This window comes from Apodemus sylvaticus, chromosome 22, assembly GCF_947179515.1.
Source record: "Apodemus sylvaticus chromosome 22, mApoSyl1.1, whole genome shotgun sequence".
NCBI classification, from domain to species: Eukaryota; Metazoa; Chordata; class Mammalia; order Rodentia; family Muridae; genus Apodemus; species Apodemus sylvaticus.
Window position 1 is genome coordinate 58,303,160 of NC_067493.1, and position 26,519 is coordinate 58,329,678.

Sequence of the window (26,519 nt, forward strand, 5' to 3'; positions counted from 1 at the left end):
GAAAAGCTCATTAACCATAAGATAATAACATTACCTTTATTTCTACATAGTGAAAGTGCGATTTCAGAGTTGTTACTCAAAGGACAGCGTTTTCCTTTCCCGATGAGCTCGGTGTTTACAAAGGTTCCATTTCCACTGTGATCCTCTATGTATACGATATAAGAATTTTTAGGGCCCATTTCCTAAAACACAGAACATTTCACTCTCAAGTTTTGACACGAGGAGTTAATAGTGCAAGACACCTTAGAACAAGGACTAGACCACAGGGTCTCTGAGGAGAGAAGCAACCATCACTTACCCTGAAGATGCGAAAGTGCTTCTTGCTGTAAGTCCGATACTTGTCCGTCCTTCTCAACAGTGGTCCATCAAAGCAATATTCACAGCTTTTATCCCTCCCAAACCAGTAGTTGTCGCTAACACAGTCTGTTAAAACGCAAACACATAGTAGAGAATGCATCTAAGTGCCAAGTGGAGGAAAGGACCGATTCTGTGGAGTGTGCACATGTGAGCCCAGCAGGACAAGCTTTAGACGTGCCTACAAGAGAGACACTGTCAAAACAGCAGTGTGTAAGAAGACAATCAAGGGCTGCAGAGGCGCTCAGTGGTGAAGAGCACTGACTGCTCTTCCAGAGGTCCTGAGTTCAATTCCCAATGGGATCTGATGCCCTCTTCCGGTGTGTGTCTCAAGACAGCGACAGTGTACCCATATAAATAAATGTTTAAATAAATAAATAAATGAGACTTTAAAAAAAAGATAATCAAAAGTATAGATTCATTATCAAAATTTTGCATTAAAAACTGGGGAACAATGGCTCTGGTATAAGTCAGTGCACACTGCAAGCTTAGTGTATTCAAGGCCTTGGGCTCAATGGGGGTAAGGGGTGGGGATGTGAAACCATTATACAACAATGGCTTAGCTTTGTTTTGTTTTAGGCTTTTTGGTAGGTGATTATTTGACCCTAGTGTTGAGACAGTGTCTCATATCCTCCAAGCTGGCTTCTACTTCTTTATGTAGCTAAGAATGATGGTAAACTTCTTTTTTTCATTTACTTATTTATTATATGTAAGTACATTGTAACTGTCTTCAGATACTCCAGAAGAGGGCTTCATATCTTGTTACAGATGTTTGTAAGCTACCCTGTGGTTGCTGGGATTTGAACTCAGGACTTAGGGAAGAGCAGTCGGTTCTCTTAACCACTGAGTCATCTCTCCAGCCCTCAACTTTCTCAATGCTAAGTTTGCCATCAAGCGCCAACCGTTCCCAGTTTATGGGGTGCCAGGGATAAAACCCAGAGCTTTGTGCACACTGGGCAAATACTCTACCAACTGAGCTACACCCCAGTTCCATTTACCTACTGAGACAGTCTCACAAAACCCAGCTGGACTCGAACTAGCTATGTCGCTGAGGCTGGCCACAAATTCCTGATACTCCTACTTCAGCCTCCCAAGTGCCAAGATTACAGGCATGTGCTGCTACACCGGGCTGTAACATGGGTTAAATAATTGATGGTTTATATATAACCATGAAATGATGAGCAGCCAGTAAGTCTTCTTGAATAAACCAGGCAGCTGTGGCCCGCCTCTTTAATCCCAGCACTCAAGAAACAGAAGCAGACGGATCTCTGAGTTCCCAACCAGCCTGGTCTACACTGTGAAGTGAGTTCCAAGACAGTTGGTGCTACACAGAAAAAAGCATGTCTTGAAAAACCAAAGAATCAAGCCGGGCATGGTGGTGCATGCCTGTAATCCCAGCACTTGGGAGGCAGAAGCAAGTGGATTTCTGAGTTCGAGGCCAGCCTGGTTGGTCTACAGGGTAAGTTCCAGGACAGCCAGAACTACACAGAGAAACCCTGTCTCAAAAACAACAACAACAAAAAACAAACCAAAAAAAAAAAAAAAAAAACCAAAACAAACAAAGAATCAAAACACCCACCCCCAAAAAGAAAAACCAAACAATTTCTTAAAACACTTCTCAAATAGTTTATGATTTTGAAAAATATTTAGTTACCTGTATATTCCCTTCCTGAGGTTTCCTGTTACATTCAGTATAAAATCTATAATCTTCTTCATGTCCTACCAGGTGGTCAGGTCTAGGCACTTGCCTCCTCAATGCCTCTCCCCCTTGCTAACTACCCCCAGCTCCACTGGTTTCAACTTTATTGCTCAAACAAGCCAGCCATTCCATATACCTATTGTGTAGCAGTTTCCTCAAAGCTTGAAACCTTCCATCTTGTCAGGAGTGGTGGTGCACACCTGTAATCCCAGCACTCTGGGAGACAGAGGCAGGCGAATTTCTGAGTTCCAGGCCATCCTGGGCTACAGAGTGAGTTCCAGGACAGTCAGGGCTACACAGAGAAACCCTGTCTCCAAAAAACAAAAAACAAACAAAAATTATAATTTAAAAAATCCTGCCGGGCGTGGTGGCACACGCCTGTAATCCTAGCACTTGGGAGGCAGAGGCAGGTAGATTTCTGAGTTGGAGGCCAGCCTGGTCTACAGTGTGAGTTCCAGGACAGCCAGAGCTACAGAGAGAAACCCTGTATCGGAAAAACAAAACAAAACAAAACAAAACAAAACAAAACAAAAAACAAGCCAAAAAAAACCCTTCTGTCTTGGGGGAAAACACTTTTAAGATTTGAAGAGAAAAGGGAGGTGAAGCAAGAGGATATTTTAAGGGAGGATATATATATATCCTTACAACTTATTATATCACCCTCAGATATATATCTGAGGGTGATTAAATAAGTTGTTTCAAAGGGAAATGCAATGGCTCCTTCCTGCAGGCAGGCTCCTTAAGACAAAAAAAAGAACTAAAAATAGCTCTTGTCGGGCAGCGGTGGTGGTGGCACATGCGTTTAATCCCAGCACTTAGGAGGCAGAGGCAGTCGAATTTCTGAGTTCGAGGCCAACCTGGTCTACAAAGTGACTTCTAGGACAACCAGAGCTACACAGAGAAACCCTGTGTGTGTGTGGGGGGGGGGGGGCGTGGGGGGACAAAAATTAGCTCTTGACCAGATTCACTAAGTCCACCCTTCCCAGGAGTACATACATAAGCAGTAAAGGCTTCTGCGAGTATCTTAAGACAATAAGACAAAAGGCAAAGGAGACACTAAGAGCAGCCACGCGGCCTGCAAAAAGCAGAGACCAGCCTAGATTGTAAGACCCCAAAAACCGAGGGTGCCCCTGCACCCCACACCCCGGAAGGCGACACCCAAATCACTTGCGAGAAATGGTCTCGATGCAATAGCATGAGGATTTCTTTATTCCAGAATTCTGGGTTCCATAGCCATGCACCACGCAGGGTCAGAGGACTATGGACCCCGAGTGCCGGATTGAGACAGCTTTTATAAGTTTACGGAAAAGCCAGCGAATCACAAACCAATCATTTCTTAGCATGGAGAGCCCGCGAAATGGGAGCCAATTGATTTGTACCACTCCATAGTTTTTAGGCCAATCAGTTTAAATTATCGGAGCCTGCGCTCAGTGGACCAATTAGTTTCCTATAATGTCTACAGCTGCTTGAACTCCTGCTTAGGGGTAAAGACGTACGTTTACAGAAGATAAGCTTAGCCCATTTCCAGTTACCCTATGGGGCCAGAATCACCTATTCAAGGCCTTTTTGCTAGGTCTAAACAAAGGGCGGGCTCTGGAATGTGACCTTTTACCTAGTTTCAAACAAAGCGAGATAGCATTTTAAACTACTAATTTCTTGGGGTCTTTAGAATTAGGCTGTATTATTTTCTATCCTTTCAGATCAGCTGCCTAGAAGAAACAAACACCAGAGGATCTGCCTGGAAGAGGCTCAGACCAACTGATCCATCGGGATAGGGCAACCTTCGGCCTGGCGAGCTGCCTGCAGGCTGGGCAGTGTGCTCCAGGTCCCCAGCTCTGTGAGCTGTCACTCACGCTGGGGTGGGCTTCGGTCTTTGAGTCAGTTCTGCTCCTGTAAGAAACCCCAATGGAGCTCATGGGTTCATCAAGGTGGACTTCTGTCATTAGCTCCTGTCTTAGGGTTTTATTGCTGTGAGCAGCATGACCAAGGCAACTCTCATAAGGACATTTAATTGGAGTGGCTTACAGGTTCAGAGATTCAGTCCATTATCATCAGTGCTGGAAACCATGGCAACTTTCAGGCAGAACTGAGAGTTTTACATCTTCATCCCAAAGGCTACTAGGAGACTGGCTTCCAGGCAGCTAGGAGGGGGGTCTCAATGCCCCCTGCCCGCCCCCCAGGACCACACCCACTCCAACAGGGCCACATCTCCCCCAAGGCCACACCCACTCCAACAAGGCCACACTTCCTCCAACAGGGCCACACCCTCTAATAGTGCCACTCCCTAGGCAGAGCAAATCAACACAGCTTTCCACCTGAGTGAGCAGACAGAATGGCTCATCTCTCTCCTTTTGTGTTTAGAGTCAAGAATTAGCCAAAGGTGACTTTGGACTTACTTATTCCCCTTACATCTCACTACCACATTATCACATTAAGGCCCTGCTCTGTTACTCTACAAAGATGACCCCTTATTATACATCTCCGTAAACCATCTTCCCAACTTTCCCCCATTAGAACAAGAAGTCCAGCCAGACGGTGGTGGTGCACACCTGTAATCCCAGCACTCTGGGAGGCAGAGGCAGGCGGATTTCTGAGTTCGAGGCCAGCCTAGTCTACAGAGTGAGTTCCAGGACAGCCAGGGCTATACAGAGAAACCCTGTCTCGAAAAAAACCAAAATCAAAAAAAAAAAAAAAAAGAACAAGAAGTCCACGAGGGTGACATCTTATTATTCATCAGGGTAGCTCCAGGTAGGTTGGTGGTGGCACAAACCTTTAATACCAGCACTGGGAGGCAGAGGCATGCAGATTTCTGTGAATTCAAGGCCAGCCTGGAGTGCATAGTGAGTTCCAGGACAACCAGGATTGTGTAGAGACTGTATCAAAAAAAAAAAGAGGGGGGGGGGAGGGTCAGCGGAGAGGTGGGAGATCCACAGCCAGGCATGATGGTGCACACCAGTAACCTAGGCACAAAGGTACTAACACACAGACCAGAAGTTCAAGGTCATCCTAGGCTACATCTGCAGTTTGAGGTCAGTATGGGCTCCATGAAACACTCAAGAAAACAAAATGAAATAAAGACAAGAAAATTGCTTTAAGAACAGAAAGAAAAGAAATAAGGGAAGATGGGGAGAAAAGGTGAAAAAGGAAAGAAAAGAAAAAAGGAACTTTTTCAATTCATTCTGAGGCCAATTAAACCTTAATAACAAAGACAAAGACAGCACAAGAAAGCTACAGACCAATATCCCTTAAAATTCAAGCCAGGCCGTGGTGGTGCATGCCTGTAATCCCAGCAGTCTAGGAGGCAGAGGCAGGCGGATTTCTGAGTTCGAGACTAGCCTGGTCCACAGAGTGAGTTCCAGGACAGCCAGGGTTACACAGAGAAACCCTGTCTCAAAAAGACAAAAAACAAGAACAAAAAAAAGAAAAAGAAAAACTAAAGTTTGACTTCTGGGAAGCCACCCCACATTCATAAATTGAAGACAGCATGGTTATTAACCAATCAGTCTTACTGAGAACTGAAGAACACGGATCTGACACTGATCAGGAATCTACGGCCAATGGCCGGGGCTAAAGAGGTCATTAGCCACTTCCCCAACTGGGCTTTGGGTAGCAGGTGGGAGGTTAGAAATGCAACTAAGCTGGGGGAAGATTCGGGATGCTGAGTAAGGAGAAGGTAACTGGGCAACTATGTTGAGGGCAGATTTAGAGGTATTTAGCCAGGAATACAGGAGGGAAGGGCACGCTAGCTGTGGGAGACTTAGAAGTACCCAACCATTGAGCTAAAAAGCATATTAAAAATAAGCTAGTGAGCAGGGCGTTGGTGGCGCACGCCTGTAATCCCATCACTCTGGGAGGCAGAGGCAGGTGGATTTCTGAGTTCGAGGCCAGCCTGGTCTACAGAGTGAGTTCCAGGACAGCCAGGGCTATACAGAGAAACCCTGTCTCAGAGAAAAAAAAAAAAAGCTAGTGTGTGTCTCTGTGTGTGTGTGTGTGTCTGTCTGTCTGTGTCTTTCATCTGTGGATCAAAGAGAACCAGGGTGGTGACTGGTAGCATGGTCCACCCAGAGCTTAAAGCGGGGTAGTGGAAACTATATACAACAGGGTACACTACCTCATCTATAACCTTTGCATTCAGGAGATGAAATAAGAACATGGGGAGTCAGCCTGGGAACATGGAAAAACAACTGCGATAGTTAACCTTGACTGTCAACCTGACTGAATCTGAAAACTACGAGACAGTCCTCAGGGTGGGTCTGTGAAGGGTTAACTGGAGGGAAGAGACTTTACAACAGAGTGGGCGTCACCTTCTAGGAGCCGAGATAGAAAGGTCCAAGAGAAAAAGGATTGCTTGCTTGCTTTCTTGCCTTTGCTTCTTGCTGGTGAGTGCATCCAAGCCATTACTTCTACTGTCCTTTGCTGCTGCTTTCCAGTACCAGCAGCTCTCTAGGAATCCTCCAGGCTGTCAGTGCCAAGTTGATACTGCTAAGACGTCTAGTCTTGTGGACTGAGCAGCTACTAAGTTTTAAGTCTCTCTATCATGAAGAGAACTATTAATGGATGATCCAGACCATATTATGTAAACCAATTTAATAGATCCTGTCCCCTAGTTTGGAGGTTTTTTTGTTTTGTTTGTTTTGTTTTTCTGACTCAGGGTGCCTCTGTGTAGCCCTGGCACGCCTAGAACTCCATGGCTAAACTCAGAGCTTACTTTGCCTGTTTCCCAGTACCACCACTTCTGGGCTAATCCAGATCCACCTTAAAGCTAGACCACACCTTCTGATGGCAGCCTATATAAAGGACATTAAAGAAGGAAGTTTGCTCTCTCTGTCTCTGTCTCGCTCTCGCTCTCTGTCTCGCTCTCTGTCTTTCTCTGTCTCTGTCTCTCTGTCAGAGAACTCTTACTGGCAAGTTCATCCCTTCGCTGGCATTAGAGCATACTCCTACAGGATTCTAATTTATGCTAAAGACTAACTAAGACATCCTGCCTTGTGGACTGAGCAGCTCCTGGATTCTTAGACCTCCCATGGATAGCCATTGTTGAATTAGCTGGACTACAGCATTTAAGCCACTCTAATTAGCCCCCATACATACATACATGTATACATACATACATATTCATTCTATCAGTTCTGTTCCTCTAGAGAACCTGACTAATACAAGTCAAAACTAGCTTAGAATGAGCTGGATATCCACATTCAAATGAATACATTTGAACCATGTAGGGTTGGCATGTGTAATCCCAACTGAGGCAAGATCAATGCAAGTTCAAGTCCGCAAAGAACTACATGGAGAGTTCTGAGCCTACCTGGGCTGCAGAATTCCTTGTCTCACAAATGAATAGAACCTGGTAATGTGTGCTTATAAACCCAGCACTTGGGAAGTGGAGGCAAGACGATCAAGAGCCGGGCAAAGCTGCATAGTGAGTTCAAGGCTAACTCAGGCTACATTTAACTTTTTTTCTTAAGAAAAAGAAAAGAAAAAAGAAAAATTTGAGGCCAGCCTATGAAATTTAGCAAGATTCTACTTGAAAATAAAAATAAGGTAGCCAGGGATAGGACCTTGGATACAGCTCAATGTAAGGCCTAAATCAGTATGAAGAGGGCCACCAGGAGGAGACACTCCACCACAGCCCGTAACAGGGCCATGAGATTTCTGCTGCAACAACCTAACCACCTTCCCTAACTGTTTCTCTGAACAACACACTATATTATATAACAAAGCGCCTTACCTAGATTGGAGAATCCATCCTGAAGAGCCCACAGCCGAGCCCAAGGGGCAGGACCAGGCTCTTCAGGTTCTTGGTCCTCAGGAATAGAACAGAGTTCCTGAGTAGACACTGTCTCTAAAGAGCTCAGAGTCGCAGAGCTGGAGTGGGAGGACTGACTGGAGGACGGCACTGTGCTGCTAGAAGAACTGGATGCACCCTGACACTGTGAGAGGTCGTTCAGCTGAGAGAGAGTGCCTTGAGACTGGCTGAAGCCACCTTGGGACTGGCTGAAACCACCTTGGTACTGTGAACAGGAAGCACTGTCATGAGCCTTCGAGGAGGTGCTGCCGTGGGACTGATGACTCTTCATATCCAACCTCGAAAACAACAGTAAGGAAAGGGCTCAAGATTCGAGAGTGAAGAACGGGAGCTAGAGAGATGACTCAGCAAGAAAGAGCACACACTATTCTTGCAAAAGCCAAGTTCGCTAAGTTCTCAGCACCAAGTCTGGCAGCTCAAGGTTGCCTGTAACTCCAACTCCAGTGGATCTGAAGTGGATCTTGGCCTCTGCAACCACCAGAGCTCACATGTGTACATTCCCACACACGTAACATAATTAAAAGTAAAGTAAAGCTTTACCCAAAAATTAGGATTGAGACTATAACTCAATGGTAGATGGTTGATCACTTCCCCAACAGATGTAAAGTACTGGGTCCCCTCCCCAGTATCATCGAACATACAAAATAAAAACAGTTAAGAATTAAGAGTGCCGGGCGGTGGTGGCGCACGCCTATAATCCCAGCACTCTGGGAGGCAGAGGCAGGCGGATTTCTGAGTTCGAGGCCAGCCTGGTACAGAGTGAGTTCCAGGACAGCCAGGACTATAGAGAAACCCTGTCTCGAAAAAAACCAAATCCAAAAAAAAAAAAAAAAAAAGTTAAGGGTACAGTTCCCAGCACCCACATCCAGAGGCTCACAGACACCTGTAATTCCAGGGGGATACAGTGTCTTCTATTGGTCCCTGTGCACACTGCACAGACTTAGACATATGATTTTTTACAAAAATAAAATAAAAAGTTAAAAGGAACCGGCACATTATGACCACCTCAAAAAGAAAGGCAGGCCCATTCGTGAGTGGGGAAAAAAAAGGGACCACAGCAAAATCCCAGGATTATGAATAGTCCAGAGGCCACTTACAAAGCATTACACCATCTTCCTTCATGTACAGAAGCAGAGAGTGGCTTGGTTGTGTCCTATCCATTCCTTGCCATCCTACCCCTCACGTATGCTGAGTATGCTGACGTACCCTCTTCAGTTCCTGCAGAGCCTAGCAGCGAAGATTAGTTTCTCAGTAGGTATTTTGGGGAAAAGCGATCTAGGGGCTGGCATGAACATTTATAAATGTTCGTTATGAAAACTACTTCGCTCTGGCAACGAACAGCCCAGCGTTGTGCCTTCCTATGTGCCCAAACCTGTTTCAGCTCGCAATAACAAGGAAAGTGAACTTCCCTCCCCAACCCCCCAAGGGCAGATAAAAAGGAAGAGTTGGCTATGCACAGCGCCCCCTCGCACGCACAAGTAAACAGACAAAGCGAAAGCTGCAGTGGGCTCATTTGCACAAGAAACCTGAGAACAGTATTCGAATCCCTAAACACTCAAAAAAAGTTTCCCACTTATGACTCACCGCGCGAGACCACCAGAAGCCACAAACACTGCACAGCCGCAGCTAGTGGTGTGGCGCTAAACCGATACAAACTCCACCCTCAGCCAATCAAAGCGTTTTCCTCCCTGCAGGACCAATAAGAAAGTCTGAAGGTGACCGCGAGCCTCAAGGCTTGCTGGGAGTTGTAGTTTAGCATGCGGAACGGGACTCGGAGTCTTGGTTTTTTGTGTTGATCCCGCCTCCTGGGCTCCCTAACCAATCAGCAGCGAGCCGGTGTTTCTTCCCTTTCCTTCTGGCGACCCAGGCCAGCAGGCGGCCGTCCGGATGTGGGGTTCTAGGGCCCGGGCCCTGCTGTGCTTGTGGGAGGTGCGGCTGGCTGGGTTTCTGGGACGGAGACTGCTGAGCAGCAATGCCACCGCGGGGAAGAGCATCGCGCCGCAGTGCTGGAACTGTGGCCGCGCGAGGGGAGCCGGGTGTGGGGATGAGTTCTTCTGCGCACACTGCCGCGCGCTGCAGCCTCCCGACCCCACTCGAGACTACTTCAGCCTCATGAACTGGTACGGGCGGCGCGTAGTGACGGGAGAGCAGCTCTGACTTCATAACCCTAGCGATCAAGGCTTGGGGAGGCGTCTGCGGGCCTGTAATTTTCAGCAAGCTGGGGGTCTGAGGCAGAAGGACCACAGTTCAAGGCCAGCTTAGGCAACTTGCCGAGACTGATTCAAAACAACTAAAAAGATGGATAAGTATATAGGTCATAGGTATAGTGCCTAATGAAATTTTAGTTTCTAAACTAAAGAGAGAGAGGAAATAAAGTTACAGACTGGAGAGGAGATAAGGGTGGAGGAGGGTTTAAACAGGAGTGAAGTTGCACTGGGATCTAAGCACTTGAAAAGTGGGAGTCACAAGTTGAGGAATTCAAGACTAGTCTCTGTTACAAGGGCCTTGTTTTTAAGTATCAACAAACACCAAACGGAAAAGGAATAGTTTATGTTATAGGGAGGTTTGAGGGGGTGGGACTTCTGGAAAAGGGAAATCCATTAGCTAAACTCAAGGGAACAGAAAAGGGGGAGGGTGTTTTTAAAATGTAGCCTCACCCCTGTAGTCCTGTCTGGCCTGGAACTCAAGACATCCACCCCCCTTTCCCTAATGCTGAGATTAAAAGCATGCTAGACTACGGTAGGAGGATTCCTCTGTTGGAGGCCAAACACACAAATAGGGGACATCTCATCTCAAATTATTTATTTAAGGGAGAAAATAAAAACAAAACAAGCCAGGTGTGTTGGTGTGTGCCTGTGAGTCCAGCACTCAGAGGGTACAGAGGGTACATATACAGCAAGTTCGATGAGACTCTGGGCTTCATGAAACTAGGTCTCAAAAACCAAAAGCAATCAAGAACAAAACAAGTGTGGTAGGTAGCCCTAGTCTGGAATCCCAGTATTCAGGAGGCTGAAGGAGAAGGGTCAAAAGAAGTGGGAGCCTGTCTCAAGAAAAACAAAAATTGGGCTGGAGAGTGGGCTCAGAGGTTAAGAGCACTGACTGCTCTTCCAGAGGTCCTGAGTTCAGCAGCCACATGGTGGTGGCTCACAACCATCCGTAATAGATCTGACGCCCTCTTCTGGTGTGTCAGAAGACAACTACAGTGTCTTAGGTATAGTAATAGTGTATTAGATATAGTAATAAATCTTTAAAAATGTAAAAAAAAAGTTTTAATTCAGGCTGAAGATTTGAGGGAGAGACACCAAGAAGTGTTTCGTGTAGTCTGTTTCCCCCTGCCTTTTTAAAAAAGATTTATTTGTTTTATGTATCTGAGTACACAGTAGCTGTCTTCAGACACACCAGAAAATGGCATCAGATCCCATTACAGATGGTTCTGAGCCACCATGTCATTGCTGGGAATTGAACTCAGGATCTCTGGAAGAGCAGTCAGTACTCTTAACCGCTGAGCCATTTATTTCTCCAGCCCCTCCCCCTGCCTTTTTTCCTAGAGATTGGACGGGTACAGGAGTGTGAGCAGAGTTGAACTAAAGATTAAGGTAAAAGGGGAGGGCCCGCTATAGTTGTACACACCTGCGATCCCAACCTCCAGCCAAAAGCAAGAAGATACAGAGTTCAGTTTGCATCCTACAGTCTGGGCTGCACAGGAGCAGACTACACAGGCTCAGTCTGAATCACTCCCTGAGAGGAAAGGAGTGTTGAATCCTCACTTTATCATGGTGATACATGTCCTTGCATTAGCAAAGAGCTGTGTTCGAAACCCAGTACTATGCTTTAAAAAGACCTGCTTCTAAGTATTAATGGCCTTGTGTAGTAGTCTCTACCTATAATTCCAACTGCTCAGGAAGCTGAAGGGGGAGGATCAAAAATTTCAGCCCTGAGATCTGACATCCTCTTCTGATGTGTCTGAAGACAGCTACAGTATACTTACATATAATAAATAAATAATCTTTAAAAGGGGGGTGGGGCTGGAGAGATGGCTCAGCGGTTAAGAGCACTGACAGATCTTCCGAAGGTCCTGAGTTCAAATCCCAGCAACCACATGATGACTCAACCATCTCTAACAAGATCTGATGCCCTCTTCTGGAGTGTCCAAAGACAGCTACAGTGTGCTTACATATAATAAATCATTTTAAAAAAAGTTTCAGCCCTAAGCAATTGAGGAACACCCAGTATTTTTTTTTTTTAAGTTGGTAAACTTGGCTACGTAGCAAGTTTGGACTCCACAAGATATTCTCTCTCTCTATCTCTCTATCTCTCTCTCTCTCACACACACACACACACACACACATTTTGTAATGCCAAGGCTCTAGACTCACTGACAGATCTGTAATCCCTCCTATAAGGATGTCTAAAGTGGATTTATTGCAAATCAAGGCATGCCTGGGCTGTGCATAGAATGACTTCAAAGTCAGCTTGGGTACCTCAGTTAAGAAAGTCTGTCCCAAAAAGTAAAAAGAGGTCTGGTAGTGGGGAGGAGGGAAGAGAGTGGCTTGCTGCTAAAATTCTTGCCCAACAAGCCAGAGACCCTCAGTCACTGAGAGCTTACACTGCATTACAGTAACCTTATCCCTTAATGTGTCAAGCGATCCACCTTCCAGTCAGGTCAGTTCAGTGCATCTCCACTCACGTCCCTTTCTGATCTTTGTTCATCTGTGTCTCCTCTCTAATGTCATACCTATACCAACTCTTTACGAACCTGTTCTGTTTTCCATCATTACAGCTACTACATCTTGAAAATAATAACCTTTGTTTATGTGTTTATTGCACCCTCCCCCAAAGCAGAACCAGACCCTACTAAATAGCTATAGCTACTATTTTGTTGTATGAATAATATCTGGTTTCCTTCCAGCAACCGATCCTTCAGGGTTGACGTCACGAAACTTCAGCACAGGTACCAGCAACTGCAGCGTCTTGTTCACCCAGATTTCTTCAGCCAAAAGTCTCAGGTATTTACTGAACACTCTCCCCTCCCCAATATTCCCCCTGTATGTGCACAACTGGGTGGGTGGCTCTGTTGCTCTGGGAAAGAGTTGGGCAACTAGCTCCACCCTGTGGCAGCCTGCCCCTAGACAGCCAGGCCCCAGAGACAACATTTCCTCCCAGCTTTTATCTGGCTTCCCAGATAACGGAAAGCACACCAGCTCGCCTGGCTGCTCTTGTGATAATGGAACTGTTTTTACTTCTGTGAACAGGCTGAAAAAAACTTCTCCGAGAAGCATTCCACCCTGGTGAATGATGCCTATAAGACTCTTCAGGCTCCCCTGACCAGAGGACTATATCTTGTAAGGTGATTTCCCAACCCATCTGTCTGGGACTCCTCTGTATGAGACCTGGCCTGGTCCAGGAAGCTAAGGATAGTTACCTCAAAAAAAAAAAAAAAAGAAAAGAAAGAAAGAAAAAAAGAAAAATACTACAGGAGAGAAAAGAAAGAAAAAGTTTTTATACAAGTATAATTTTCTTAGTGTTCCTTGTAAATCCATCTTGCTTATTTGTGTTTCCTTTGAAAGAAAACAAAAAAAACCGGGGTTGGGGGGGAGATGGCTCAGAGGTTAAGAGCACTGACTGCTCTTCCAAAGGTCCTACGTTCAAATCCCAGCAACCACATGGTGACTCACAACCATCCATAGTAAGATCTAATGCCCTCTTCTGGAGTGTCTGAAGACAACTGCAGTGTAGTTACATATAATAAATCTTAAAAAAAAAAAAAAAAAAAAAAAAAAAAAAAAAAAAGAAAAAAAACAGCCTGGGCTATACAGAGAAACCCTATCTCGAAAAAACAAAAGAAAAAAAAAAAAAAGAAAAGAAAACCTCACTGGTTGTAGCCCAGGCTAGCTCCAAGTTCTCTTGCTTCACCACGCCACATCCAGCTCTAATTTTTTTTTCCTTGAGTACTGGTTATTGAACCTAGTGCTTCATGCTAAGGAAGCACTCTGAACTAAGCTGTGGCCCATGCTTGATCATTACATGTGATCTTCCTGCCTTGGCTTCCTGGGTAACTTGGGATGCAGCTTACCTGCAGACCTGGATCCTTTTGCATATCCTAAAGTCCCCCCCTGATTTGGATGCTTTAAGTGTTTTCAGTAAATCTGATGATAAGAGTACGTGGGAGTACCCTTTTTTCAAGAACATCTAGATGATTTTAGAACTGAGAAGAAAGTTTATAAACATTCATTTGTGACTATCCAGGGCCCAGCTGCAGGCAGCAGAGTGAGGTCCTGTACCAGTATCTACTATTACTAGGTCAGCTCAAGTATCCCAGGCTCAACATGTGAATCTGTGGCACAGTGCTTATTTAGCATGTACTGGGTCCATCTCACCTGATACTCAAGGTTTCCCCCATGACTGCCAGTGTAATCTGAAGGAGTGAGCAGAATTTACATAACGCTGAGTGTTTCCTAACCAAACTCCTTTTCCTTGTTCTCCTCCCCAATAGCTAAAGCTCCAAGGAATAGAAATTTCTGAAGGGACAGATCCTAGAATAGACAGTCAGTTCCTTGTGGAAATCATGGAAATCAATGAAAGACTCGCAGACACCCAAAGTGAGGCTGCCATGGAAGAGATAGAAGCTACTGTCAGAGGTAAAGGATAAAATGTTAAGAAATATGCTTTATTTCCCCAAGGAGGGCATTGCCACCTTAGAGGGAAAATGAGAAGGAAAACACTCGTCGGGGGAGGAGGGCTGGAGAGATGGCTCAGTGGTTAAGAGCACTGGCTGCTCTTCCAGAGGTTCTGAGTTCAAATCCCAACAACCACAAGGTGACTCACAACCATCTTTAATAGGATCCAATGCTCTCTTCTGGTGTGTCTGAACAGAATGACAATGTACTCACATACATAAAATAAGTGATCCCAGTACTCTGGGAGGCAGAGGCAGATGGATTTCTGAGTTCAAGGCCAACCTGGTCTACAGAGTGAGTTCCAGGACAGCCAGGGCTACCAGAGAAACCCTGTCTGGGGGGGGGGGGGGGGAAGAAAAGTCTTTTCAAAAAAGAAAGGAGGGGGCTAGAGAGATGGCTCAGAAGTTAAGAGCACTGACTGCTCTTCCAAAGGTCCAGAGTTCAAATCCCAGCAACCACATGGTGGCTCACAACCATCCGTAATGAGATCTGAAGCTCTTCTTCTGGAGCGTCTGAAGACAGCAACAGTATACTTACATATATTAAATGAATAAATCTTAGAAAGAAAGACACTTGTTGGCCCTCATTGTCATGTAAGAACTGACTTTGGAAGGTAGACTTAACCAAGAGTATAATCATACTCTGAGTATTGCAACATTTGCTTCTGCCGCGTAGTGGTGGTGCATACCTTTAATCCCAGTACTTGGGAGGCAGAGGCAGGAGGATCTCTGAGTTTGAGATCAGCCTGGTCTACATTGTGAGTTCCAGGACAGACAGGGCTATACAGAGAAACCCTGTCTCAAAAAAAACAAAAAACACAGGCACACACAAAAACAAAAACAGTTACTTCTATCTGGAGTACTATTTAGATGCTGTCATTATCTCTAGGGAGGAAAATGAGCCCCCAAGTTGGTAGAAGTTGGTAAAAAAAAAAATCACATAAATCTGCAGTAGAGCAAGCACTGGAGCCCTGACCTTCTGACCCTTTTCAGTTTCCTTTTATTCCACAGTGTATCAGTCAAGGTTCTGTAGAAAACCCGCAGGGCATAGGTCTGGTTATTTCACAGAGTTGGCCCAAATGTGGAGGTTGACACACAAATTACCTACAGCGCAAGGCCTGGGGTCACAAGGTGTCTGTGTACAAGTGTGCTTGGTGCATAGCCAGGAGGACTTGAGTTCAGTCCCCACAATTCCACACGTTGTCTCTGACTTCCACACACCTACCCCCACACACAAACACATACTTTCTTACTCTAAGTAATTAATGTTATTTTAAAAATAAAAATAAAAGGTGGGTGGTGCCTGAGGAACTTCTGGCCTTGACAACACACACAGGCACATGTGTACCTACACACACACACACACACACATACACAAATTATAGAGCAGAACAGCAGGCCAAAACGCAGGTTGCATTTTTGTTTTGTTTTGTTTTGTTTTGTTTTTTTCTAAGACAGGGTCTTTCCGTGTGGCCCTGACTGTCCTGGAACTCGCTCTGTAGACTTGGCTGGCTTCAAACTCAAATATCCGCCTGCCTCTGCTTCCTGGGTGTTGGGATTAAAGGTGTGGACCATCACACCCCCCAGCCAGGTTGGATTTTTATGTCACAGTCTTGAATATTTTTCTTGTGTTAGGGATCTAAACCAGGGACTTAGTTAGATCTTTTGGGTAAGTACTCAGCCACTGAGCATACCCACCCTCTGTTTTACTGGGGTTTGTTGTTTGTACTTGTCCTAGATAGTCTTATATATCCTAGATTGTACTTAAACTCACTATTTGAACTAAGGATGACTTTAAACCGATTCCCCTGCCTGCCTCAGTGCTGCAGTTGCAGGTGTACTGCTCTGTCCTGTTGTTTTTCAAGCAAAAGCCCTTTCCTTAGATACCTGTCTTTGCACATAATGACCTTACTTAATTAAATGAGACCCTCTCACAGTGCTGAGGGATATCATACTTATGGTTTCTATTGCTGAGATAAAACACCATGATCAAAAGCAACTTAGAGGGGAGACAGTTTATTGAAATAAATATTTACACTCAGGTTTCCCAGTAACAGTCCATCACTGGGGGATGTCAGAGCAGGAGCCATGTGGGAATGCTGCTTCCTGGCGTACTCAGCTTGGAGATTTCTGCCTAGACCCACCTGCCTAGGGATGCCACCCACAATGGACTGTTTCCTCACCCATCAATCACTAATTAAGAAAATACTCTGGGGCTGAAAAGATGGCTTAACATTTGGTTCAATTCCCAGCACCCACATGGCAGTTCACAACCATCTGTAGCTCTGGCTCCAGGGATCTGACACCCTCAAACGGACAGACAGACATACATACATACATACATACATACATACATGCAGGAAAGGCACCAATACACATAAATAAAAATAAAGCATTCCTTAAAAAAAAAGAAAGAAAGAAAGAAAGGAATTAAAGAAAATGCCCTACAGGCTTACTTATAGCCCAGTGGAGAATTCCTTCTCTCAGATGACTCTAACTTATATCAAGTTGACATAAAACTAGCCAGCACAAGTGTGATCTTTACCCTGATTATAAATGTTCGAAGAGAAAAGTAAGCAGTAAAGTTAGTTATGTCTTTGTAACCATCATCTTTGCGTATGTGTGAAGCACTCATTTTGTAATGAGCAACCATAGGGAAGTGAGGTGGCCAGACCTGTATTGCTCTTGGCGCTTTCTCTTCTACCATGTGATGCAGTGGAAATTTTTTCATTTTCCAGGTTTGCTATATAAGTTGCAAGTGGTTTCTTAAACACTTTGTAATGAATGGTAATAAATGCCATGATTATAGAATGTTAACATATGGAAGGAAGCCTGCTCAGTAGAGAAAGGCAAAGCTCACGCTTATCGCCTGTGTTGATTCTCTTTCCCTCGAGGCAACAAAGTACTGGAAATCAAGAGAGAAGCTTTTTCTTGACTCACGGTTTTAGGGGTTCAGTCCATGGTTGTCCTGGTTCCTCCTGGGGATGTGGCAGGAGAGAAACAACAGAGCCTGGGTCTCAGGATTCCTCTCCAGGACCCGCCTCTAATGTCCTAAGCTCCTCCCACTAGGCTCCCCCACAATTTTTGGCAACACAGGTCACCAGCCCAGCTTTCAACATCAGGATCTTTGAGGGAGATTTATCTAAACTATGGCTATTTTCCTTCATCCTCCTCCTCCTCACAGACCTTCCATTGGTGAAAATGTACACAGGGCCTGTCAGTGCTGCATTTAACAATAGCTTGCTAGACAGGCATGATGGCACCTGCCTAGGATACCACCAGTGGAGAGAGGCAGGAGAATAGTGAGTTCAAGACCAGCCTGGCCAACATAATAAAGCCCTGTGTCAAAGTGATGCAAGGACTGAGAGTGCAGCTCAGTAGTAGAGACTGCACAGTATGCCTGGGGCCTTGGTGCAGTCCTCAGCACTACAGAAAGAAACCCAAGTCCTTCCTGTGTATAGAGCAGCATGGTCACAGAGTGCTATCTTCATATAACAAGTCTATGATGATTATAGGTCTTGTAGGTTTGTTTAGATAGAAAAACCAAAATAATTATTTTTCTCTTTTAGCTAAACAGAAAGAATTTATCGACAGTGTAAACGGAGCTTTTGAACAAGGTATTCCATCTCTTTTTTAAAATTACATTTATTTAGTGTGTGTGGGCATCATGAGGAGATCAGAGGACAGCCTTCAACAATCAGCTCTCTCCTTCCACCGTGAGGTGCTTCCCCCTCCCCACCACCACCACCCCACCCCCCCTCACCCTCCCCACCCCCACCCCACCCCCATTGTCAACTCAACAGCAAGTGCAGGTCTTACCCACTGGGCCTTTTAGACTTGACTTATTTTTATCTTTTTCTTATTTAATTATTTTTACTTATGTATATAAGTGTTTTGCCCATATGTATGTATATGTACTGCATGTGTGCCTGGTGCCCTGGATTGGTTGAAACTGGAGTTACAAGTTTTCAGTCATCACATCACTGAGACTTTCCCTTGGGGGGGTAGAAAGTTTATAGGAACATCTTCTGTTCGGTAAATGTTAAATAACTTCTCAATTCTAATGAATTATCTTTTACAAAAAGAAACTGTGGCCGGGCGGTAGTGGCGCACGCCTGTAATCCCAGCACTCTGGGAGGCAGAGGCAGGCAGATTTCTGAGTTCGAGGCCAGCCTGGTCTACAGAGTGAGTTCCAGGACAGCCAGGGCTACACAGAGAAACCCTGTCTCAAAAAAAAAAAAGAAACCAAATTCAAAAAAAAAATTGGAAAAAAGAAACTGTGGCAGCAATGGGGAAGAGTGACCAGGAAGCAACGAAGGATACAGAAAAGGGGGAAACCAGGGCACATGGAGTCTTGGTTTGGGTTTGGGGGTTGTTTTGGTGGTGGTGGTGATGTTTATTGTTTTTTTGAGACAGGTGGCTGGTCTCAACTTACAGAGATTTGCCTGCCTCTGTCTCCTGAGTGTCAGACTTAAAAGATTTGAGCCACCACACTTGCCTAGATGGGGCCTTGACAGTGGCCTGGTATGGGAGACCAGCTAAAATTTGCTTCTGTAAAACTTATATTCTAAGCTGGGCAGTAGTGGCGCACACCTGTAATCCAGTTCGAGGCCAGCCTGGTCTACAGAGCGAGTTCCAGGACAGCCAGAGCTATACAGAGAAACCCTGTCTCGAAAAAAAAAAAAAAAAACAACAAAACAAAACTTATATTCTCTACTACCTAAGCAAACTTATTGGTAGGTTCTCTAAAATTTCTATATACCATTTTATCTTTTTTGTTTGTCTGGTTGGTTTTTAAAAATACAGGGGGGCTAGAGAGATGGCTTAGCCGTTAAAGGCTAGGCTCACAACCATAAAATATAAGAGTTTGGTTCCCAGCAGCCAAGGCTATCTCTCCAACCACATTTTAAAAATAAATACATACATACATACATACATACATACATACATACATACATACATAAGTAAAAGACAGGGTTCCACTGTGTAGCTCTGGTTGTCCTGGAACTCACTCTGTAGACCAGACAGGCCTTGAACTCAGAGCACCACCTGCCTCTGCTTCCTAAGTGTGCTTTAGTGTGCAGCAAGCACTCTCATGCTAGGCTGGTGAGCACATCTCCCCAACCCTCTTATTTATTGATCATTTTTAATATTTAATATTCTCAGGGTTGGCCTCAAAAGACCTTGACTTTAGCTTTAACACTGTGCAATGTTTGTCTGGGTTGGGATTTCTCAACCTGACTGACATTAGTGAAATGATGTTTTTTCTGGGGGAGGCTAAGATCTTTCACAGTCCCTGGCTTTCACCCAGTAGGTCTCGCTCCTACTTCCCTGGTATGGCAGCCAAGAATATATCTAGACTTTGGCAAACGTCACTGTAGGGCACACTCACCTTCAAGTGAAGCCACTGGCCTTTGGGCCCTTTGATCTGGCTACCGTGGGTGCCAGTTTCCTGATCTCATTATCTCTTGTGTATTTCAGGTGACTTTGAAAAAGCCAAGGAACTCCTGACAAAGATGAGATACTTTTCAAACATAGAAGAAAAGATCAAGCTAAGCAAGACTCCTCTCTAGTTGCCAACTTAAAGGGTGGTTTTGTTTTTTGTTTGGTTTTTTTGGGTGTTTGTTTGTTTGTTTGTTTTTGAGACAGGGTTTCCCTGGAACTCACTCTGTAGACCAGGCTGGCCTTGAACTCAGAAATCCACCTTCCTCTGCCGCCACCACCATCACCACCACCACCACTACCACCCCCAACCCCCCCCCCAAAGTTTTAAAAAATAAACGTTGTATTTCTTTTCTGGCTTCTGCTAATTGGAAATAGATATGGGGGCTGTGGCATAGCTCAGGGATCCTGCACTTGCCTATCATATGGAAGCCCGTGGATTTGAACCCTTTTACCACAGAAAGTGAGGAGAAAGGCAAAGAGAATAGATAGACTTTAACCACTTGTGGGATTTCAGTTTAGTGATAGCCAAAATACTAATAGCTGGCAAGAGGTGCAGTGCCTGTCAGAACTTGTGTGCTCAGTTATTCATCAGATAAGTGATACAGTAGGCACCTAACCTCGGCTAGTGGGTGAGAGGGTGGATTGGAGGCCCACCTGATATGCTGTACCATCTGTCCTCTGAGCCAGATAGACACCATCTTCAAAAGTCTAGCTGTGGGCTGGAGAGATGGCTCAGTGGTTAAGAGCACCGACTGCTCTTCTGAAGGTCCTGAGTTCAAATCCCAGCAACAACATGGTGGCTCACAACCATCCATAACAAGATCTGACACCCTCTTCTGGAGTGTCTGAAGACAGCTACAGTGTACTTACATATAATAAATAAATAAATAAATCTTTAAAAAAAAAAAAACTTGCTATTAACTATGTTGACGTTCCTTAGTATCCAGCTGCTCCTCTCAGCCAATGGCATGCAGTTCTGTCCTAATTGCATGAGACCTCCAGGTCTCTGGAGAGGCTAGAGTGTGTAGGTGGGGAGAGCTGAAGGAAAGGAAGAGGGGTCCATCTAACAGCAGCAGAGGTTGGTCTGGTGCTGCTTATATTCAGATGCTAAATCTTGTACCCCAAGATCTGCTTGCTCCAAGCAGATCCTCATGTATACTGGCTTTTATTGTGTAAACCTTGACCCCCAAGTATCTAAAATTTGTTAATAAGATGCCTACAGCCTGTAACTGGGCAGAACGGAGCTAGGCGGGGCCTAGGCTTGGGGAGAAGTTGCTGTGGGGTTGGTGGATGGCACATAGCCGTGAGAACAGTCCAGGTGTAACATGGGAAGTGATATTGGGAATAGACAAACATAGAGGCTTGGTATCTGTCCAGCTCTAATGCCTTAAAAGATCTGTGCGTCTTTCATCTGGGAAGTGTATGGTCAAAGTAGGGTAAAACCCCCCAAAATAGTATTTACCACACACAGCCATGAGGGAGTGAGTCCTTGTCCATGCTGGGTGCTAACCTTCTTAATGTACTGCTTTAGGGTCACCCACAATCTAAGTAATTGATAAACTCATCGGGTCCCCAGGATGAGCTTTGGTTTGACTTAACAGGCTATAGGAGCTCTATTTTAACTGCAGAACTCTGCCATTATAGCATGAGCAGGTGGCTGGAGAAGAGAGTATGAAACAGAAAGTAGGCCAGGGCTAGCAGTGGGTTTCCCCTCTGCCCAACAACCACAGCTTCTTTCTGGTGACCTGGTCAGGAGGATGTATAACCCACTTCGTGTCTGCAGCCTTGGGAATTCTGTTTGGGAACAAGCCAAGCCACCTAGGATTCTCTCTCTAGATAATTTTATCCCATCACAAACAAAAGGAAAAAAAAAAAAAAGAAAGAATTGTAACTGCACCCATGTTTTATGCTGCCTGGTCCTTACCTCAGAAACATAACTCATTTCAAAGTGGGTTAGAGGGAGTTAATCCTGGAGCCAGATATGAATGAGCACGGCCTAGGAACACAGATCCAGATTCCATGTTCCAAAGAGGTAGCAGCTTCATGAAGTTTTTATGGTGACGGAACAAAGTCATAAATCAAAGCTCTTTTTCCACATTGGTCTCAGAAACATTAATAGGGAGTTACAGCAAAGCAGAGGAAGGCCTCAGGTGCTGTCTGATGGCCCTCTTAGCACTTTGGCTGGTTGAAACCCCAGTTTTGATAAGTTAATACATTCCAAAAGGTTTTTCTGTGCTAGTGACAGAACATTAAGTCTGACACTGGTGGGCGAGGAATGAGTGTTAGGGAACTAAAGAAAGTGCAGGCTCTGGATATGTAACCTTCCAAAATCATGGAAGTTCTAACCAGTTAACAACTTGAGAAAGTCTGGTTTGCTTCTTGCTGGGTACTTGTGTTTCACACTAGAGAGCTGACTTGTCAGTTTGCATGCTCAGAGCATCTCCGCTGCTTCCTGGATCTTTGGGAACTTAGACTAAGTTCTTGACTCACTTCTAGTCATGGAAAAGAGGAGAAAGGTGGGCCTTTCTGTCTCTGGTACAGAAAAGATTACAATTTTTTTCTTTTCTTTCTTTTATGTATGTATGTATTTATTTGTTTATTTTTGAGACAGGATTTCTCTATATAGCCCTGGAACTTACTCTGTAGACCAGGCTGGCCTGGAACTCAGAAGTCTGCCTGCCTCTGCCTCCCAAGTGCTGGGATTAAAGGCATGTGCCACCACTGCCAGGCAAGATTACAATTTCAAACAGAGCATTCTAATCATACAAGTTCAAGAAATAGCACCAAAACTTTTATGCAGAGAATCCCATCTTAATTTTAAAAGTCAGGTTCAGACTCCAGGGCAATAAGGAATGCAATAGAACACCTTCTGAGGAATCCTGTGAAGCCTAAATCCTCCCATGCCAGGAATTTCTGAGTTGCTACTGTCTGCCCACCCCTCTTCCACAGGCCTTCAATAAATGTATAGCCCTGGCTGTCCTGGAACTCACTCTGTAGACCAGGCTGGCTTCGAACTCAGAAATTCGCCTGCCTCTGCCTCCCAGAGTGCTGGGATTAAAGGCGTGCGCTTCACATTTTTAATACATACGGAAAAGAAAATTTGGTTGACAATGAGGAAGAGTGACCTGGAAATAACAAAAGATACAAAAGAAAGGAAAATACAATATCCACAACCCTGCCTGGGCACAGGGGGTTTTTGTTTTTATTTTGTTTTTGTTTTGAGGCAGGGTCTTTCTCTATAGCCCTGGCTTACCTGGAACTCTCTATGTAGACCAGTGTGACCTCAAACTCACAGATTTGCCTTCCTCTGCCTCCTCAGTTCTGGGATTAAAGACATGCATCACCACACCTGACTTGGCAGCCTTAACAGTGGTCTGGTTTGAGAGACCATGGTAACCAGAGAATATTCAATACTACAGTTTCTGGAATGGGGGAAAGACCTTAAATAAGCATCCTGACCTGAGAGGCTATGGGATACAGGAGCAGGTGGGATCAGTCTGTTACAGAAGCAGAGAAAGAAACCCAAGCAATACAACCATACGCCTAACTGTGAGGCTCAAACCGCCTCGCCTAAGGCAGTCCGAGGAGAATCAGGCTCTTATGAGCCATTAGACTCACTGGGTCATCACCAACAGAGGTCTCATGGATATTAGGTTGGAGGACAAAAGAGGGACAGGCACACTGAGGGAACTAGGTATGAGGAAAGCAGTGTCCGATGCCCAGTTCACCGGACACTTCAGGAACAACCTGGCCCCATAGAGACCTCAAGACTGGCGTGGATCTTTATTAGCTGTGCTGAGCCCTTTGGTGCAACAGGCTCTGTATGAAGTAGGAAGAGCTTTGGAGGATCTGAGTGAATTAGACCAACATGGAGTGTCTAAAAGTGAGAGAGCAGCCGAGAGAGAAGGGAAGGGCAAAACAGAAGAAGAGGTCTGTCTGGGTTCCTTGAAGGTAAGTGCAGCAAGAAAAAAAGTTCTGTTCTGAAGAACTCTGGAAATTAAAGCCTGAGGATCAGTCCACAGAAGATATCCATGATAAAGCAATATGAGTGCAGAAGACTGTCTCGGGGGTAGGCAGCTATCTTTTCAGACTAAGCAGGATACCTCTCTCTCTCTCCTGAAAAAGGATATGCTAGGACTGCAGCTTGCTGATAGCTCCATCCACTCATGTGCTACTCTGAGAGGTCATAATGACTCTTCCAGACCTGTAACAGTCCCCACAACATCTCCCCTTCCTAGGGTAGACTCTACCTGTCAAGCAGGCCTGTCATTTCATACCACCTGGTAGAAGACTGCTATCCTGGGAATTGCCCCACATACATTCCCTACCCAGGAGGCCTCACCCTGTTACAGTCTCACTCCTTGGGCCTCATGTAACTGCTGAACCACGAATCATACCTGAACCAATTCTCCCAAAGCAAACCAACTCAAATGCAATAGCTTGATCCTGTCTAAAAGTGTGAATTTTTAGGTTCTGGGTGTGGGTTACAGTTAACAGGATTTATTGATTGTCACAGCAGCTGCTTGGCCTGAAGATATTTGGGTGTATCAGTTCTGTCTCTACCTGCCCCACAGTTTACAAAAAAGAGTCAGATACTTGTCTGAACACACCAGGAGCCCTTTAAGCAAATAATTACAATGCACACAAATGTGCTGATTATGTGGAGTGCCTCTGCAGCCACAGAGATAAAAGGGAATTAAAATACTTGTGAAGACAACTCTCATTCCTGATCATTGAAACAATGATCAGAGCCAAACCAGTCTAACCACAAAAAGAAATCAGATAAACACTGACAACTCTGGAGGGGCATGAAAGAAATTCTCGCTTTACCTGTTCCATTAGCTGCAGAGGCTGTGCATTCCCAATTTGGGGCATAAATTTAAAAGATGTCGTTTCTGAAACCTACCTTCTGAAATCAATGAGTGTCCTAGCTTGCTTTTTATCGCCATGATAGACACCATAACTAAATGCAATTTGGGAATGAAAGGGTTCATTCTTCCCTTCCACATGGCAGACTGTCACTGCAGAAAGTCTGATCAGGAACCTGACATGAGCTGAAGAAAAGCCTCCTTTCTTACACAGCCAAGGCTCTCTTGTCTAGAGGTGTCACTGTCTGCAGTGGGCTAGGCCCTCCCAATCATTAAGAAAGAGAATGTCTCTATGAAGTGGTTCCCATGCCTTTAATCCCAGCACTCGGGAGGCAGAGGCAGGCGGATTTCTGAGTTTGAGGCCAGCCTGGTCTACAGAGTGAGTTCCAGGACAGCCAGGGCTACATAGAGAAACCCTATCTCGAGGGGAGAGAAGAACAATAATGGCCCCACAGACACAGGTTTGCCTACCGACCAATCTCATAGGAGAAATTCCTCAACTGAAGTTCCCTTTTGTGGCTGGAGAGACGTCTCAGAGGTTAAGAGCACTGACTGCTCTTCCAGAGGTTCTGAGTTTAGTTCCCAGCAACCACAACTATCTGTAATAGGATCTGACTCCCTCTTCTGGAGTGTCTGAAGACAGCTACAATATACTTACATATAATAAATAAATTAATTTTTAAAAAAAGGTTTTTGAAAAAAAAAAGAAGTTTCCTTTTCCCAGTTTGTGACCTTGACAGAAAAGCTGACCAGCCCAGTTGACCCCTTGTCAACATGACACACAGATACATTGCTGTTAAACCACAAAGTCCTCATGTTAAAACCACAATATAATGGCAGGCAGTGGTGGCGCATGCCTTTAATCCCAGCACTTGGGAGGCAAAGGCAGGCAGATTTCTGAGTTCAAGGCTAGCCTGGTCTATAGAGTGAATTCCTGGACAGCCAGGGCTACACAGAGAAACCTGTCTCAAAAAGAAAAAAAAAATCCTAGCACCTAGGATGTGAGGCAGGAGTTGAGCCATCTCTCTAACCCCCTATTTTCTTGTTAATTTAATGTAACTTGTAAGACTTAATGTAACTTACTGATTTGGTCCCATAGACCTCTTCTTCTGTAGTGAACATACATGGTGATGGGGTAGGAGTCTTATAACACAGATGGGGTAGTGACTTATAACACAGTCACTCTTAGAGATACCTCTGGTGTACATTTTCTTTTTTTTTTATAAAAATATGGAATGCTTCACGAATTTGCTTGTCATCCTTGCGCAGGGGCCATGCTAATCTTCTCTGTATCGTTCCAATTTTAGTATATGTGCTGCCGAAGCGAGCACTGATGTACATTTTCAAAGGAAAGAATATGCTTCTGATTTACTTCATGACGACTTATCCCTATAGAACCTATCTATAGGATAGACTTATCCCTATAGAGCCTATCAGGGCTGGAGAGATGGCTCAGCAGTTATGGTGGCCCGCAACCATCTGTAATAGGATCTGTTGCCTACTTTTGGTGTGCCTAAAGACAGCAACAAAGTACTCATATACATAAATAAGTAAATAAATCTTTAAAAAAAAAAGTTTTCTATCTGTGCTGGAGAGATGGCTCTGTGGTTAAGGGCACTCACTAACTGCTTTTCCAGAGGTCCTGAGTTCAATTCCCAGCAACCACATACA

General features: G+C 44.9%; 2 protein-coding genes and 1 non-coding gene across 10 annotated transcripts in view; 1 reads left to right on the plus strand and 2 right to left on the minus strand.

Moving 5' to 3' along the window:
* The window catches only part of Chek2 (checkpoint kinase 2), a 33,749-nt gene extending 24,228 nt beyond the window's left edge, over positions 1 to 9,521 (minus strand). For 3 of the 4 annotated variants that reach the window (XM_052167866.1, XM_052167868.1, XM_052167869.1), the window contains exons 1-5: positions 9,444 to 9,515; positions 8,957 to 9,086; positions 7,782 to 8,137; positions 299 to 423; positions 35 to 182 (exon numbers count right to left, since the gene is read on the minus strand). In XM_052167866.1, the coding sequence (XP_052023826.1) occupies positions 35 to 182; positions 299 to 423; positions 7,782 to 8,130 (622 nt within the window). In that variant the 5' untranslated portion in view covers positions 8,131 to 8,137; positions 8,957 to 9,086; positions 9,444 to 9,515. Of the gene's footprint in view, positions 1 to 34; positions 183 to 298; positions 424 to 7,781; positions 8,138 to 8,956; positions 9,087 to 9,443 lie in introns of all 4 variants that reach the window. The other variant, XM_052167867.1, reaches the window with a different exon arrangement.
* A 176-nt stretch (positions 9,522 to 9,697) lies between these two features.
* Hscb (HscB mitochondrial iron-sulfur cluster cochaperone) lies at positions 9,698 to 20,332 on the plus strand. 5 transcript variants are annotated; one of them, XM_052168287.1, is made up of 6 exons: positions 9,701 to 9,979; positions 12,769 to 12,865; positions 13,112 to 13,201; positions 14,353 to 14,497; positions 18,105 to 18,152; positions 20,017 to 20,332. In XM_052168287.1, the coding sequence occupies exons 1-6, from the start codon at positions 9,747 to 9,749 to the stop codon at positions 20,106 to 20,108; spliced, it is 705 nt and encodes a 234-aa protein (XP_052024247.1). In that variant the 5' UTR covers positions 9,701 to 9,746; the 3' UTR covers positions 20,109 to 20,332. The 5 variants fall into 5 exon arrangements, with proteins under 5 accessions (XP_052024248.1, XP_052024249.1, XP_052024251.1 ...); XM_052168288.1 differs by lacking the exon at positions 18,105 to 18,152 and having other exon boundaries at positions 9,698 to 9,979; XM_052168289.1 differs by lacking the exon at positions 14,353 to 14,497 and having other exon boundaries at positions 9,698 to 9,979; positions 20,017 to 20,115.
* A 5,740-nt stretch (positions 20,333 to 26,072) lies between these two features.
* Positions 26,073 to 26,179, minus strand: LOC127673435 (U6 spliceosomal RNA). The gene has a single exon (XR_007975167.1). It is a non-coding gene; the product is annotated as a U6 spliceosomal RNA (small nuclear RNA).
* Positions 26,180 to 26,519: the final 340 nt, after the last annotated feature.